The sequence below is a fragment of the Eubalaena glacialis genome, chromosome 2, assembly GCF_028564815.1.
Source record: "Eubalaena glacialis isolate mEubGla1 chromosome 2, mEubGla1.1.hap2.+ XY, whole genome shotgun sequence".
Classification (NCBI taxonomy): Eukaryota; Metazoa; Chordata; class Mammalia; order Artiodactyla; family Balaenidae; genus Eubalaena; species Eubalaena glacialis.
Window position 1 is genome coordinate 173,007,036 of NC_083717.1, and position 17,786 is coordinate 173,024,821.

At 36.4% G+C, this 17,786-nt stretch overlaps 1 protein-coding gene across 1 annotated transcript in view; it reads right to left on the bottom strand.

Moving 5' to 3' along the window:
* Window positions 1-5,616: 5,616 nt before the first annotated feature.
* Window positions 5,617-17,786, bottom strand: part of CEP128 (centrosomal protein 128) — a 440,326-nt gene continuing 428,156 nt past the window's right edge. Inside the window, exons 24-25 of the mRNA XM_061182773.1 lie at window positions 12,443-12,551; window positions 5,617-5,744 (exon numbers count right to left, since the gene is read on the bottom strand). Of these exons, the coding sequence (XP_061038756.1) occupies window positions 5,617-5,744; window positions 12,443-12,551 (237 nt within the window). The remainder of the gene's footprint in view (window positions 5,745-12,442; window positions 12,552-17,786) is intronic.

The window sequence follows — 17,786 nt, forward strand, 5'->3', positions numbered from 1 at the left end:
ACATAAAGCTCCTTCCAAAGATCCTTGGGGAAATGACTATGGATCCCAGGGAAAGAAATGAGAGACAGTGGGAGGGAAAAATATTTCCAATTGAAATACAGCACGTCAAGAACAAAGAGAGGCTGCCTCATGTGTCAGAGAACATAACGTGGATTTAGCCTTTCTTTAAAGTTTGATAACTTTTTATGGGACACTGTGAATAAAACTGATTTTTGTAGTAAAAAAAAGAAGAAAGAGAGGGGCACTATCCTGAAGTACAAATTTTCACACTACTGGCCAAGTTTTTTTCTTTTAAAAGCCAGGTGAACTCTCCGTGGCTTCAAATGATTCGGGAATCCACCTGACTCTAAATTGAAACACTTGTAAGGAAAAACAAAAGGAAACTAATTTGATGGAAAACCTGATACTTAAAACATTAGACGTGTCCTGTTGTCACAGGACAAGCCCGTTAACAATTCCCAGGAAATAAAAATAGAATCCGGGTAATAAAATAAAGTCTAACCTTTTTTCCCCTTGGTGCTCAGCCTAGTTCCACTTGCTCATAGGGTGCCGCCCGCAGAGGCCTCCAATCCGGCGTTTCAGACCAGAGCTCCCCGTGAGGAACGCCGGCTCCGACACCTCAGCTCGGCGGGCTGTGCGCAGAAGCGCTGCTCACGACACTGCGATTCAAGATGGCGGATGCGGGCCGTGTGCAGAGACTCGGCGCCCAGCGCCGTGATCTGCGGCCTAAGCAGCGCAGCTGCACCTGCCTTGCGAGAACTCCACCTCCCGCCCCTCTGCCAGGATCCCTAGAAAGCCGGCCGGCCCACGGCCAGACGGGAGATCGCGTGCTCTAGAGCTCTTGCCTTTGCGTTCTCTGATCAAAGGATAAAGCTTGTCTTTGCTTCGGAACCAAGCTTGGTCTTGTTCTATCGGCTTGGTCAACACTGGGCAGAAGGGCCCTTGCTGGGGACTGACTCTGGAGGATTCGTAACACTTAAAAAAAAAAAAAAAGGTATGATTTTAAGAAAATATTAAGTCAGGATTTAAAGGAGACTGTCAATTAGTGACAAATGAACATATAATATTATCCTACTTTCCCTCAGAATAAGATATTTTCTCTTGAATTACAACATCTGAACTGTTGGTAGGTTAATATCCACTAATTTTGTTTAAAAAAATACTGCTTCAAGCTAGTATTCTGATCTTTTATTTCCAGTCGAGTATACAGCTAAGATGACACAGAGCTCCTGTATTTAAGGATAAATAGTAATTTTTGTTTTTATGTAAATAATGCCGGTCAAAATGCTTTACCAAAGCGTAAAAAATGAGAGGGTGTCAAGTCGTGAGGATCTATGGAGAGAGGATAGAAGACAGTCTGGGCATGAACGTCCAGCATCTTCCAGTTTGAGAAAAACAGAGCATTCATTCCAGGGAATGGCGAGTATGCAACGTCAATGCCTTAAAACATAGCAAGTTACTGTTAGAATTACAGGTGATAAATGTATGGCTCTATTTTGACCACAGCAGCATTTTTTTCCCATATTCCCACCTATATGCTCAAAAGCATAAGGTTTTACATTTTGAAAGGTGGAGGTCATCAGATTATATGTTGCTTTAACTATTCTCCTGAAAGGGATCTAACATGCTGCTATGTTTAGATATCCAATATACTCCTGCAGAGAGCAACGTGGGAAGTTCACATCCACAACTGTCTCATGGCTTTGGACCACGTCAGAGTCAAGCTGTGTTATGGAAGAAAAGATACCTAGCCACAGAAGTATTCCTGGGCTTTCAACCACGAGAGTAGTCAAGGACACGTGACATTCAAATCCCTTTCTTAATTGGCTGGCTCTGAAAGACATGAAGGTGCTACAAACCCCAGCCAGCCAGCCGCTTCATTGTAGGTTTTTGAGGTATCAGACACCAGAGGTCAACAGTAAGGGCTGACTTGGTAAAACACTCAGAGTGACTTGGGTTGGGTTTGGATTTGGGTAGGATGTGGGCATAGGATAGAGCAGGAGAGGCTAAGATGGGGACAGATGAGGTTAAAACTTAAAGGTTCAGCTGGTTTTACCAGAGCAGAGCAGATTCGTTTACTTTGTTATTAATCAAAAGCAAGGGAGACTTCTCTGAAATTTCTTTGGGGGCTTGGAATCTAAAGTTCTGCTTCTAGATGTAAGCATTTCTCCTAGCCTTAACCTAGATGTGTCGTGTTTTGTACGGAAATGAAACTAGACGGAATCTTTCATGGTTTAAATTTCTTTTTTCAAATAGGGATAAGCTGATACGTTTTTACTGCTAAACATCTGAGAACTTAAAGTTGAAAGATGTAACTGTTTTTATATCATACTTCAGAGCATGAAATGCCTTTACATACAAACTTTCCCAAATTTACTTTCCAGCTTAAGGTTCATGGTTTAGTTTTGATCCAAGAAAACCAGACGCTTTCGTGAGGACAGCTTCCTCATTTGAAGGCCATGAAAATCACAAATTTTCTGTTTTGTTTTAAATTGAGAGAAAATACTGGGACAGTTTGTTTGAGGAGGGGTATAAGAATCTTGGAAAAGGAATAACTTCCTCAATGATAATTCACATTGTTGGCCACCATGTGATGTGTAGCTGGGCTTATAGTACAAATACTGAGTAAAACAATTTGAGATATTTACCCTTTCCTAAGAAAGGGTTTGCTAAGTAAATATACCACCTAATTATATGTAAGAATTTAGTCCCACATAAAACAATTATTTTTTAACTATAACATTCAATACAGATTAGAGAAAATGTAATAAACAGTGATTCTAAGTATGCTTTACATACCTCTGACTTGAGCCTCATGCATTTACCACAGTTGAAAGGAGGAAAATGAAGAAAAATAGGCTTAATTGTTTTCTTAGCTAAGTAGGTAGGCATTTTTTATCCACATAACCTTTAAATCCAAATGCCTTATGTGCACTATTATGTTAAGCTATAGATTTTATCTCTTTATTAGTAAAAATATGTAAACTATAACAAGAAGGAAAATTCGTGATTCTGGGAAACGGCATAAGATGTTATATAACCGACTGGTTTCCAGCCTTCAAATCAGACGTTAGTCAAGGAAATAATAATGACCTTAGCCAATGGGAAAAACATCAAGCCAGATTTCTCCCAGCTGTGTTTCTCCCCTCTGTGGCCTTTAGTAACTTCAATGGAAGTTTAGCATGTTTAGGGAGAAAGATGGCCAGAAGAATCAAAATTATTAAACCAAAAAGGTCAATCTTCAAATTAAGTCTTGGACCGCGATCATTTCAAGAATAAGGTTTATCCCTTCCAATGTCCTAGTGCTACAAGCAATATGGCTGACCAGCCACTCAATGGGGCTGATATCACACATTATCTTGCCAAAGGGGTGAGTAAAGGAAAAACAGTTGCTGGCTTTGAAATGTACAAATCAAGCTATTACTGTTTCCTTAGCATTCCTTTTAATTTCCAACTCAAGCTTATGGTGACTGCAAGAGATAGGAAAAATCCTCAGAGGAGGCAGGTCCTTGGATTTAATTCCATATAAACAGAGGGCCAAGGAATTTTGACAAAATTGTTGCTCACAGAAAGCTAACTTTGCCTTTGAAGTTCTTGTGTGTTCCATACTTAAAGTCAGACACCTTTATTCATCCAATCATAGTATGCGGCCTTCAATAATGATATAATTCTTTATTTCTTTTTAGATTAAAAAAGGTCTTTCATAAGATCCCTCTCTGTTATAAAATCATCGGCTAACATGTTTTCAAGGATTTGCCAAGTACACAATCTGAATTACCTTAACTTTTCAGGCCTAACTGGCCTGATGTAATTGTTTTTTAAATGACCACAGATGTGCTAATAATGCTTTAGATCAGTTTCTATTAAAAAGAATGGACCACATGAAGTTCCTCCTAACACATTAAGTGAAAAGCTATCTAACCATTATCTGTAGGATTTAAATAAAACCTGTTAATTTTCTCCCTTATTTCTTTCCCAGTTAGTCATTTAGATCCAAGGAGATAAAATATCAATATTATGGTACTGGTCAAAACATCAAGGAAAAAATACTGACATAATTTTTCAATACCCCAGATATTACTATAGAGTGATACCACTCCCACTAAAACCTCTGGTGCTCATTAGCACATTAATGGCTCCAAGTCTTAAGGTTAGATACAAACAAATCAAACCTGCTTAGTGGTGTCTACTCCAGAATTTCTCCAGCCAGCCTGAACACATCACTCCTTTCTCACGTAATTCCTAGTGCCAAACAAACTTTGGGACATGCACACCTGTATTTATGTCTCTTTTTTCCTTCTTAACACCATGACTGGCTTATAGTAATAACTCAGTAAAAGGTTTTTGGAATGAATAAATGATAAAATGCAAGGCTGTACTATCAGAGGTTATGTAGATTGTACTGGTAAGTTTTGAAATAAAATCTCTCTGTCTTCCGTAGTGACCACTGAGTTCGAGCTCATGGAGAATGCCATTTCTTCTGCACATTCAAATGTGGTAAGTTAGGAAAACGTATCTTGAGTAGAAAAAGAAGCATCTTCATGAAATATGAGAAATCTAAAAAGCGAGTAGATGTTAACAAACACAAAAGGTAATGCACATTACAAAGATATCTCTTTATTGTCCTTGTCTCTGTTCAGAATCTTTCCATTATGACTCAGTGGGATTTAGTTCCTGGATGTTTACTCTTATTTAGCATTTAATAGAAATCTTTCTCCACTGGTAGATCAGCATGTAAAGGGGATAGGTTCTTAAAAACACTTTGATGTCGAGAAAGGCTAAGACGCTGAAAGCGGATAGATGGTACCAAATTATACTAGAACTCTTGGCAAGTAAATGTCATGGACACAGGAGTTTGGTGCTGTGATTTTGGTCAGAGTAAACCAAAGATGGTCCAGGATATGACTGGAGTGATCACAGTGGGATATTTGGCCACAAAAAGACAAATAAATAAATTGTGCTATGAATGAATTCTTTAGAGCTCTACAATTCAAATATCATTTGTAAATTCTTTATTGCTATAAAAAATGGAAGATTGGAAAAAAATTTAAGATACTGCACATAGTAGCAGACTGCTGAGATGATGGATGTAACAATCCTGAGCATTTATAAAGTGGACTGCCTCATATTATATACGCACATCTCCATGACATGTTATAACACATGATAATTTATGAGGGAGAAAGCATCAAAATAAAATCAATTGTATGTAAATACTCCCTGAATTTAAAGTGCTGGCAACTTCTGCCTCAAGGGGTACTCATTTTCCTCCTTTTTAGCCAGTCATTTTTGAAACACCTCAATTATAAACCCAAATTTTGGTCAGAAAAATGTGACTGACGACACCTGAAAAAGGAAAATGCAAGGTGAAAAATATTATTCTTTCTCTGCTGGTATAAGTTGCCAATAAGTTAGTTGCATGTCATTCACGAGCTGATATCATTTGGATTGGTTTAACTTATATCATCCACAAAGACCAACAGCACTGTTATTTCAGTCAATGGTTGGCAATGCTGAAGAGCAGAAGCTACAGATACGTCTGCTAGATAATCTGGGCCAAACTGTGGCAAGGATACATATGCTATTATTTATAAAACACTCATGTAAAGCAACTAATTACATTTTGCTGTTTTTGCTTTCGTATTCCTCCTTTTTGGACTGTGGACTTGTTCCATCCATCAGTAAACTTGTGGCATCTTCCTTGATTGAAGGTGAATCTGGAGCAACTGTTCTTTGGATAAATGCTGGCGAGGTAGGAGAAAAGAGAAAAATAAACCTAGATGAATAGAATCCCTGGGCTGACAAAATTGTCAGTAATCACTGCGTTTGATCTAGTTTTCTGTAAACTTTACATGGACTAACAAATCTTCGATGTAGGAATAAAATAGTTCACTATATTTTTTAAAACACATGTTCATGGGATTTAATTTTGTTTGTTTTAGATTTGAAGAGTGAGGGTGGAAGATGTGTGTTTGTTCAGTATATAGTGATATTAAAGCATGCAGAATTTTAGAGGACGAAATCTTAAGGGCCTCCTTTTCATAGAATCCTTTTTTACACAGAAGGAAACAGACTAGGTCTGGAATCTAGGCTTACTGTTTTTCTACTACCTCTCACCTCTCTTCTGAGCTCCAGACGCCTATATCCAAATGTCTATGTCAAATACTCCCAGCTGATTTATAATCTCTGATGTCTGCCCATCCCTTGCTCTCCTTCATCTTAGAAAATGATACACTCATCCACCCAGTTTCTCAAACCCTGGTTCCTTCTTTCCTTTGGCCTGCCTGCTCGACCCATCCAATTTGAGAGGAAGTTCTGAGGATTCTACCACCCATTTCACCTGAGTCCTTTTGCTTCACACCACCTCCATTACCATCAGCCCAGCCCAAGCCACCATTTTCTCTCTTTCTGTTTTCATCTTGCCTCCTTCTCCACACACCAGAATTATCCTTCTAAAGGTAAATCAGATTATGTCACTCTACTTCATTAACCCTTCCCTCCCCCTGCCCCCCCCAGCCTCCCAGCGAAATTAGAATAAAATCCAAACACCTGATGGTGGCTGAAAAGGCTCCACCAGGACCTCAGTTCCTACCACTCTCTCTCCCAATCACTCTCTCCCTCACTCATTCTCACTCTCCCCCCTTCTCTCCCTCCCTCCCTCACTCTCGCACTCCTTCAGTGTTCCATCTCTCTCGAAGACCATACCCCTTTCTTCTCTGGGGCCTTTGCACTTCTCCCTCTATCAGGAAAACTCTTCCCACCCAATTTTAACTCAGCTGGTTCTTCTTGCCATTCAGGTTTCAGCTCAATTGTAACCTTCTGATCACTAATATAAAGTTCTGGTCCTGGTACCTTCTATCATTTCACCTTTATAGCACCAGTCACCATTTTGCTTGTTTATTGCTTACTACCTGTTTCTTGCATGAGATGAGGTGACCTTTTCTGTCTTAGTCACTACCGTATTCCCCCAGAGCCAAACACAGAGCCTCGTGCATAGTCTCTTAGTAAATGTTGTTTGAACCCGTGGATATATTTTAAGGGATTTCAAAACGATAGTCAACTGGGGATTTTCTAGCTGCTTTCTAGAAAGCATTTATAGAGTATATACTTTGTCAAATTGCAATAATCAGAACTCAGTTATTTAAAAATATCTGGCAGCTAATTGGTCAGTGAAAAGATAATCACCAAGAAAAAAAAAAAGCACTATCACATACAATGAACCTATAAGATGGAGAGGTAGGAAGATTGTGCTTTCATGAAATAAATAAATCCTATAAAGGACAAGAAATAATTTTTTACATCAGCAGTACCCCAACATTTTTATTGCTATAAATCTTTGGCACTTTATTTTACAAGTTTGAGGACAGACGACACATGAAGCGTCCATTCAGTTAGCCAGGGGGATCCTGAAGTACAACACAGAAGTGAAGAGTATTGCTGTTCTCGCTGTGGATAAGTCCCATCTGAGGGACTTAAACCTCCACTAAAGGAACGTCAGAAAACAAATTAACAATACTAACTTTTCTTTTTATAGCGACATATTCTGAAGTAAGGAAGTGAAAAAAAAGTTCGTGTTAGTAACTTTCATTGATTTGCTTTTCTAAGAATATCAAGTTAAATTAATATGTAAGATTCACTTCCAACTCCTGAAGTAATCTTCAGATAACATTTTCCCCCCCATGAAAAATCACAGTCCTTTCTTTCTGGGATTATTTATTTATTTATTTATTTAAATAAACATTATTTACCACAATGTTAGAATTATGGAAAAATTGCAGTCTGCATTTATTTTTTAAATTGAGTTTATAGATACCGACTCCACAAACATTTAGCGTTTGAATCTCAAAGAACTCGAGATTTCGAGGAGTCATCAGTTTACTCCAGACTTCACTCAAACCCAGTCTGGTCCGGGCCCCAGGAGTGAAGGCCCTGTCCTGAGTTGTGTTCCTTTAGCCTAAAAGGAGCTATACATGGAGACCAGTGGTCAGTCACTACTTATAAAAAGTAAAAATGACAGTTTCAAAAGCTGGCATTATGAGTCTCTCTTACTTAAGCCCCCACTGTCTACAGGCTACAGGTAATAGAATCCAAGCCTCCTAAAAGAGTGTCCTGAATCATGGCCATAGCTTCCAGCCAGCCAGGATAAATTTGGTAGTAATCACGGCTCTAAATAATGGATTTCTGTGTTCCTATTTCCAATGGTAATATAAACTTACAGTTTATATATTTCTTCCCTTCTTCCTGGCAGGACGAATCTACCTTTTCTTGAATTGACCTGAACTACACAAAGCTGACATAAATTACTACTTAAAACAAACTTTCATTCATGCTGGATCATTTCAGAGACCACAAATTATGCAGTATTTTCCCATTTCCTTTGTTTTTTCCATGGTCAGTGATTCTACGCTTTCGTTTGGTCACAGTTTTGACAGGGCACCTAAGTCAGCAGAATGAGTGCCTTAGCGTCAACAGCACAGACAGAAGGGCCTCCTCCATTTCCAATCCCAACCTGAGTAAGAAGTAGGCTGTTCTGTGGGCTCATAAACTCATGTCTGCCTCAGCACCTCAGTCACTCCCCAGGTCTCCATACAGGCCTCAGCTGCTCTAAACTCCACCCCCCAGCTTTCATGCTTCATTCAGAGGTTAAGAAAATCCAGCACTCGCTGGTCAGACATAAAAGCTGGGGTTTTCTCAGGAGCGTTTTATTTTTGTAAGATTCCTTTTTAGCCAAAGCGTACATACATACACATATCAAATAGCACCAAAGGGCTACATAGAAACACAGCAGTCTCTTGCCCCATCCCTCCCAGTGCCACACTCCTGCTTCCCAGAGTCAACTACAATCAACCCTTTTAGCTTTATTTTCTGTATTTGCTTCAGTTTTTGAAAGAAAACGCTGATATTGCTATTTTCTGATTTATCATTTTTAGACTTATCCACACCCATCCACTTTCCCTCATCCCATCCTCCCTATATAGTTACATCTGGACTTGTAGTTATGTCAATAGTATTTACATTATTATGACTGTGTAAATATGGCTCACACAAACCTAATAGGTCTACTGTGACAAATGTTTCTTTTCTTGCTCATTTTTTCCTGGAGTTATTAATTGATTATTTGTTAAAATTCATTAATAAATTAATTTTAATTTTTGTTTTTGTTTTTTATTTACTCTTTATAACCATTCTCAATTGTTTCTAATAGCTCAGTTATACCTACACTAATCATATGTCTATTAGTAGTTTTTCTAAGTGCTCAAATGAATCACATAATCTATCAGTTTTTTGTTTATTTCCTAAAGATTCTCCTGATGGAATCTTTTCTTTCTTCCTTCACTAAGAGAGAACTAAAGAATATGAGTGTCCAGATTAAAAGCCCCCCCGCCAACCCTGTCCCAGCAAATAGTTAGAAAACTCAATAAAGCAAGACCCACAGGGAGGCATATCATCACAAAACTCACTGGGGTTAAAGAGACAATCCTAAAAGTTGCTGGGCCAGGGGTGAGAGGGGGCAGTGGTGGTGAAAATGATCACGTCAAAGGAATGGGAGTCAAAACAAAAAGACATAAGGTTTTTCAACAGCAACACTGGATTTTGGAAGATGATTCTGCAATGACTTAGAAAAGTCCTTTTTTTTTTTTTTTTTTTTTTTTAGAAAAGTCCTTTTTAACCTAGAATTTTATAGCCAGCCAAAGTCTCAGTCAAGTGTGAATGGAAGAAACCCATTCTCAGAAATACAAAAACTGAAAATATTTACCTCCCTTTCTTGGATGTGCTCCCACAAAAGATGTGCAACAGCTGTTTGTTGGGTGAGCCCTCATCATCCGCCCCGCTTCTGGCCTTGGTTCTGTTTTCTTTGTTCTCTCATCCCAGGACTCTCACGAATCAGGTACTGTCCTTCTTGTATTGATTTTCTGAATATCTTATCTTTTCTCTCTTATTGTCCCATTCTTTCTTTTTCCTTATCTTCTACTTTGTTCGTAGGTTTCTCAACTTTGTTTTCCACCTTTCTAGTTTATATTTTAAATTTCTGAGACCTCTTATCCTGTGTTCCTTTTTCATAGCATCTTGCTCATATTTTTACTAAATGTACTGTTTTCTCATTTCTCTGAGGGCATTAATGATATTTTTAAGATATCTTCCATTCCCTGTATTATCAAATTACTGTAGCCTCCATTTTTCTCTTTGTTGATCTTGACAGATCTCCTTTTTAATTTTGAAGGTTCAAGAAAAATTACAGGACAGTTTCTATAACTAAGCTGAAAGTGTTTGTGCTACAAAAATGGAGAAGTATTCAGGGTGATTCTAATTTGCTTCCAAAAATACTACATCATGAAAAAGATATAGAAAATTCAAGGTTCATCAGAAAAGCAAATAAGAATAAACATTATTTCTAAAAATAAGTTTATTAAATCACTTCAAATGATTAACAATAGGTACCTATGATTAAACTTTTTAAAGTATCCTTAAAAACATGGAGGTAGGTATGGGAGGAAAATCATAAAACAAACTTGTCAAAAAGAACAGTAAAACTATGTGTAAATAAATAAATAATTTATCAATAAATTAATAAAGAGGTTTACTTTCTAAGCTAAATTTTCAGTCAGATTGTACAATATAGACTATAATAAGTATTTTCTTATCCAAATTATGTTCTCAATGATATTTTTTCCTATTCTTATTTAACTTTATTTCTTTTTGAGCCAGTGTATTTATATAGAAACTTACGGCAGCCTATAAGTACTATATCTTAGAGAAATGACCAGGGCTAGTCATGAAATGTTACTGAATGAAAAGCTAAATACAGTTTCTTTTATTGCCTGTCACAATATTAAATAAAATTCTAAAAAATTTCATGTTTTCCCCTTAATGTCTTCTAACCACTTTCTTCTAGGTACCTTTCTAGGGAGCCTTATGAAAGTCATAATGGCAAAATTAAATACCAGTAGAACAATGACCTCTGTGCTCATATCATGGTGCTGTTTATTTCCAGGCTCTTAAATGTCTTAATGGATGGGATACCACGATGTATGATGGTGCTCTGTCCCCACCCTCCTCCTCTTCCATGCTTACATACATCAAACAGACGTGAGGAAATTTTTCCATTGCTTAATATGAAAAATAAAAATTTTGTCCTATGTGTATATCACATTCTGAGGTACAGTAACCAACCTGAGATATGATCCAAATTGAAGGGTGACTGCCAGATTAGAATAGCAGAGGGTTTATGAAAATGTATAGAATCACTTGGTAAAATGGTTAGGACAGGAAAGGGAAAATGCTTAGCTTTTGCAATAAAATAATCATGATATAATGGAAGCCAAACCATTTATCAGAAACCAATAAATATTTATTTGATGAATCCATGAATATAAATCAGCAAAAATGAGAGTTATCATTTTTGGATTTGACCTACTTCCTTGTGGCTAATTTTGATACTTTATTTTATAGCAACCTAGTTTTTTTAAATGACAGCATTGTCAAATTGAATGTACAAACTCTATGTCCACGGAAAACTGAAGAGCTAAATGGTTATCTAACTAAGAATCTATTAACATTTGAGTCCCAAATGGATTGGATAAAAGTGGACTTAAAATAAAAAACTCATACACTCATTCATCTAATATTAATTGAGGCTTTACTATGTGCCAAGTTCTATATAGGATGCTGAGGAAACAGTGGTGCATAAAACAGACATCACTCCTAACATCATGGAGTTCACTGTTCGGTGAAGAGAAGAATCAGTAAACAAAATGTCACTCAAATAGCAAATAATTCCATAATTAGTATGAGAAAGGTTTTAAAGGAAAATTGTAATGCTTTGTGGGCACTCATAACAGAAACTATACTTAAAACTGTGAGTTCTGAAGGCTTCTTTAAGGACATTACATCCAAGGTGAAGCATAAGTGGTGGGAGATGGTATCCTGGGTCAACAGACTCGCACTTTGTTAATGTGTGTGACATTTTATCAACACTTACACTGTATTATTCACAGAATGAAATCGGACAATAATAGTTTTCATATCCTTATTCTTTGTACAAAATTAGATATTTTTGAACAGTTCTATGCAAAGATTTTCTACTTTTTGATGACTTGAATTTTATTACAATACCATCTAACTTCCTTACCCACTCATCCATAGTTACTAGCAACCTCCAGGCCAAAAAAAAGTTGCTTAATTAAGATTATTACCTTGGGTAATTCATTTTCAGTTTTTATGAGAAGTGTAAGGTCTAAAAAGAAGCGATTCCATATATTTTTAGTAAGTTGGGTAATATTATAAATGTACTTGGGTATTATTTGTATGATTCATAATGAAAATTTTTTCAAACTTACAACATGAATATTACTATCATGTACTGGCCTTATGCTTTAATCTTTCCATGAGTTGCATTTTCTTAAATCCAATTTAAAAACTGGTACAGGACATCATTACTTACAGTTCAAGTGTGAAAACTGTGGACTAGACAGGAAGCAACTGTGATCCTGCCAAGAGGATGACTGATCTAACCCATGAGCATGGGAACTTTCAGCAAAGTTTCTGTCATCCTAAAAAAGAAAGCACAGCATTTCAGTTCAAATCATTGAAAAATGTAAGGCTTGGGATTCACTTAAATGTACTGAAAATAAAATTGAACCTCAAGATACCAGCTATGTTACACCACAATTTAATATAATTATAATCCTTGTAAAAAATAAAATACGTGGATGTTAAAGAAAATATGAAAAAAAGAGAGAGAGAAGGAAATCATCTGTAGCCATAACAGCATGACACATTTCTTTCCAGTCTTTTTTTTCCTGTGGATAAGATTTGTAAATATTGTTGTAAAACACTGTGTTATTTATTTACATTTAATAATATAAACATTTTAAAAGTCATTAACCTTCAGCTTTATGTTACTCATATACTGACTAGTGAATATACCATGCTTTACTCAGGTATTACTCTTCTGGGCATTTAGGTGGTTTCCAATGTTTTACTCCTATAAATAACACTATGAGAAATACCTTTAAATATATAACCTTTCCCATATTTAGGACTATTCCTTATGACAAATTCTTGGGTGGAAATACGGGGTCAATAAAAACAATCTGATGTTTTTAAATACATTTACCTAGACTGATTTCCATAATGATTATACAAATACTCATTCAACAAATATTTAACACATAAACCAAAATGAATACAGAAAAGGTCCCTGTCCTCATGGACTGTATGAATGTGTCCTTTTCCCCAAATCTTAGCTGAAAAAGGGAATTAGGAAATTATATCTTTGAATAATTTTACTAATTAAATAGGTTAAAAAACAGGTGCTTTAAGATACGTTTACTTGATTAAAAATTGCAATATTTTTCTCTTAAATGTTTTCTAATTATTTACTACACTTCATTTTTTCTTTCTTGCATTCATTCATTCATTCAACAATCGTTTATTTGGCACCTACTATGTGCTGGTCAAAGAGCAAATAAAACATTGGCGTATATGATCATGAAATCTTCAGGATTGTAGGAGAGAAAGGCATTAAACAAACTATACAAAACACAATATAGTTAAAAACTATGATAAGAGCTATAAGAAGAAGAATGGGAAATAATAGGCAGAACTACATTTAGATTTGGGATCCAGAGAAGTTTCCTCTGGTAGGTGATATTTAAGGCAATAATTTGAATGCTGAGTATGAATCAATGGATTAGCCAGGTGAAAACTCATAGGTGGAGGACGGAAAAGTGGGAGGTAAGGGGGAGCAGGAGGGTGGTCAGGGAGTGGTGCTCTAGACTCGTGTGAAGGTGCTAATAAGGTAAGAAAGAGTTTGGTGTGTTTGAAGAACTGAAGGAAAGCCCATGGCTTAGGCACACTGAGCCTGGGGAAGTGGTTACAATGAGATCCAGAGGTGGGATTTGGATGTGGGGTTTGTTTTACTTAAGTACAATCGGAAGGCAATCAAGGGTTTTGAGGAGAGGAATGACATGCTTTGATTTGTGTTTCTCAAAGATTACTCTGGCCTCTTTGTGGAAAACAGACTGAAACAGCACAAATGTAGAAGTGGGAATACCAGTTAAAAGACTGTGATTGAGGATGACTGTGGGGTCAAGGGAGAGGAAGGGATCAAGAATGGTGCCAAAGATTCTAGATGAAACAACTGCTGGTTAGGTGGCCTAAACAGATTCTTCAAAACAGTAAGGCCTCATGTAGCATGACTATCTGATGAATTAGTTGTCGTTCTCTGCACTAAGTACCAAGTTTATATTTTATTTCTTTGTCACATATATATGTATGCAAACGCAAAAGAAAGGCCAAAAAAGAACAAGTGTGTGTGTGTGTATACGTGCACACACACTTACAAACTCACACACACGTCTGTAAAAGACATTTATTCTGAGCTAAAAGCATGGACATAATCCTAAAATGACTTAAGATCATCAGTTTTCATGTACCAAAAGGGAGTTTAGGTTCATTTAAGATGAAGGCCCTGTGGTTTTTAACCAAGTGATTTATAGTTTTCACTAATTATGGGAATTTCATAAGAAACTGGCAGTCATTCATTATAGGATTGCTGGAAAGGAAAGGATATGCAGTTGACGCTTGAACAACGCAGGGGTTAGGAGCACTGACCCTCTGTGCAGTCAAAAATCCACGTATAGCTTATAGTTGGGCCCTCTGTATCCATGGTTCTGCAACTATGGAGTCAACCAACTGTGGATTGTGTAGTACTGTAGAATTTACTATTGGAAAAAAAATCTGCATGTAATTGGACATATGCAGTTCAAACCTGTGTTGTTCAAAGGTCAACTGTATTAAACTTCCTCATTTTCTATATATGAAAAAAAAGAAATGTGAGTGGTTGAATAAGTCAACAATTTTAAGGGAAAGGGATACAGTCCTAAATTGTATGTACATATTAACACAGTGCCAAAAATATATGAAGCAAAACTGATAGAACTATAAGGAAAAAATAGACAAAACCATAATTATAGTTGGATGTTTCAACATTCCTCTCTCAGTAACTGATAAAACAGTAGGCAGAAACATAAAGAAGACTTGAACAACACTACTGGCCAGCTAGACCTAATTGACATTTATAGAATACTCTACCCCAAAACAGCTGATTACAAGTATTTTTCAAGCACACATCCAACATTCTCCAAAACAGACTACATGCTGGGTGATAAAACAAATCTCAATAAGTTTAAGATGACTGAAATTATACAAAGGATGCCATCTAACCACATGGGGTGAAAGAAGAAATCAACAACAGAAGGATATCTGAAAAATTCCCCAAAATTTAGAAATTAAAGAACATACTTCTAAATAACTCATGGGTGGGTCAAGGTAGAGATCAAAAGAAAAATGAGAAAATATTTTAACTATATGAAAAGAAAAGCATAATTTATCAAAATTTGTGAGAATCAGTTAAAACAGTTTGGAGGGAAATGTATAACATTAAATGTGTATATTACAAAAGAAGAAACGTCTCAAATTGATAATCCAAGTTTCCACCTTAAGAAACTAGAAAACGAAGAGCAAATTAAACCTACATTAAGTAAAAGGAAGGAAATAGTAAAGATAAGAGCAAAGATCAATTAAATAGAAAGCAGAAAAGTAGTGAAAAAATGAAACCCATACTGTTATACTTTTTAAGATCAATAAAATTTTAAAACCTCTACTGAGATTAATTAAGAAAAAAAGAGGGAAGATATAAATTGCCAATATTAAGAATGAAAGAGGAATATTACTAGAACGTCTATAGACATTAAGAAGGTAATTAGGAAATATTTTGAACAACTCTGCCAATGTATTAGACAACTTAGATAAAATGGGTACAAGTAAACAGCCTTAAAATGTGTCATCCAGGGACTTCCCCGGCGGTCCAGTGGTTGAGAATCCACGCTTCCACTGCAGGGGGTGTGGGTTCGGTCCCTGGTCGGGGAACTAAGATCCCACATGCCGCACGGCCAAAAAAAAAAAAAAAAAAATGTGTCATCCAGTAGTTCTAGTTCTAGGCATCTATATTAGGTTAATAAATTAAAAATACGGACAAAGATTTTTATACCAAGATGTTCATCAAGTGACTACTTATAATAGAAAAAAGCTGAAATTAACCTTAAATTTCCAACAGTAGGAGATCAGGAAAGTAAAGTATGGTAGAACCATAATGATAATAATGATGATGATAAAGAAAATTCCCACATATATACAATGTTACATGAAAAAAGGAGGAAATAAAATTATCAACAAATGGTGATTTCAATATAAAAAGATATTTATAAGTAAGAGCTGGGAAACATACACCCTTAAATTACGCAAATAGGTGTTTAAAAATATTTGTTGGATTATTTATTTTCTTGTTAATTTTTTCTGTATTTCCTAAATATGCCGTATTTTTAACTGTCATATGCCAAGAAGCTGGTTGTATAATTAAAAATATAAGTGGTTCTTTTTCTGGTAACAGAAAAGATATAATCTATGCTTTGATGCCAGTTGATTTTGTTTTAGAAATTTAAAACCATACCTTGGGAAGAGCGAATAGGATTTGACTATCCTGTGTACTTCATCCTTCCTCTGGGAGGCACATTTTGAGGCTGTCATTGCGCCATCTCCTTCATTCAGCAAGACGCCCAGACTTACACCTCCACTCCTGTCCTTTCTCACTGTCTTTCTCAGCCCAGGAGTCAATGGGCAAAATGTGAGTGTTTGCTTTTCCTTATTTTTTCCTTTCTCTTACTGGCCCATAATCAACTAAGCATCTCTTAGCGGGAAACCATATATTACGCTTTTCTCTTCCACATTTTATATAGGAACCATGATTAAGTGGAGATTTCTAGCATTGATTGAAAGCATAATTCTCCTTTCTATCTGTGTATCTTCCAGCTCCACCCAGGCCTTTAGTATGGCACATCTGAACTATAATAGCCAGATCCACGGCTCTGCCTCTAGTTGGCCCATGTCAACTCATTCTAAAGTAGCTATTGGAATACACCTGGGACTCAATGAACAGTTGACCCTTGAACAACACAGGTTTGAACTGTGTGTGTCTACTTAAACACAGATTTTTTTTCAATAGTAAATACTATAGTTCTACATGATCTGCTATTGGTGGAACCCAAGGATGTAGAAATGCGGATGGGGAACTGTGGATGCGGAGGGCTGACTACAAGTCGGATTTTCCACTGCACGGAGGGTCGGTGCCCCTAACTCCCGAGCTGTTCAAGGGTCAGCTGTATGTCTTTAAGTTCCCAAATTTTCTAAGTCTTCAAAAGACTGTCAGAATCCCCAATGCTACCTTGAAAGATAACTAATGAAATGAACCCTGAAAGAACATACTAAAAGAAAAATATTCCACGATCCCTTTGAACAATCAACATATCAGAATATGAAAACAATATCTTCATATTCTCCAATTATACATTGATATTTAACTTGTGGAATTTCTATCTAAGTAAAGTTTACAGGGTGACCATAAGATGACTGTTTCTTTCTAATTCCTACCTGTTTTTCAATTAAATACTTAAATATTAAAAAGGAAGTACTGGTTAAAAAGGAAGATTCTTTGCAATTTTAATAATCCTAGATTTTGCTTTTTGCCAACTCTTATATCCTTAGCACAGGGACCTATTTTTATTTCTGTCTTAAGTCTCAACAAGCTATTTAGCCAGAATTCCCTGCAAAAATTCCACTGGGTGAAGGAACTTGCATTTTCTAATATTTTCCCTGGGTTTCTTCCACTTCTCTTTCATAACCCACATTGTAATTGGTTTCTTAAAAGTTGTTCCAACCCAACTAAA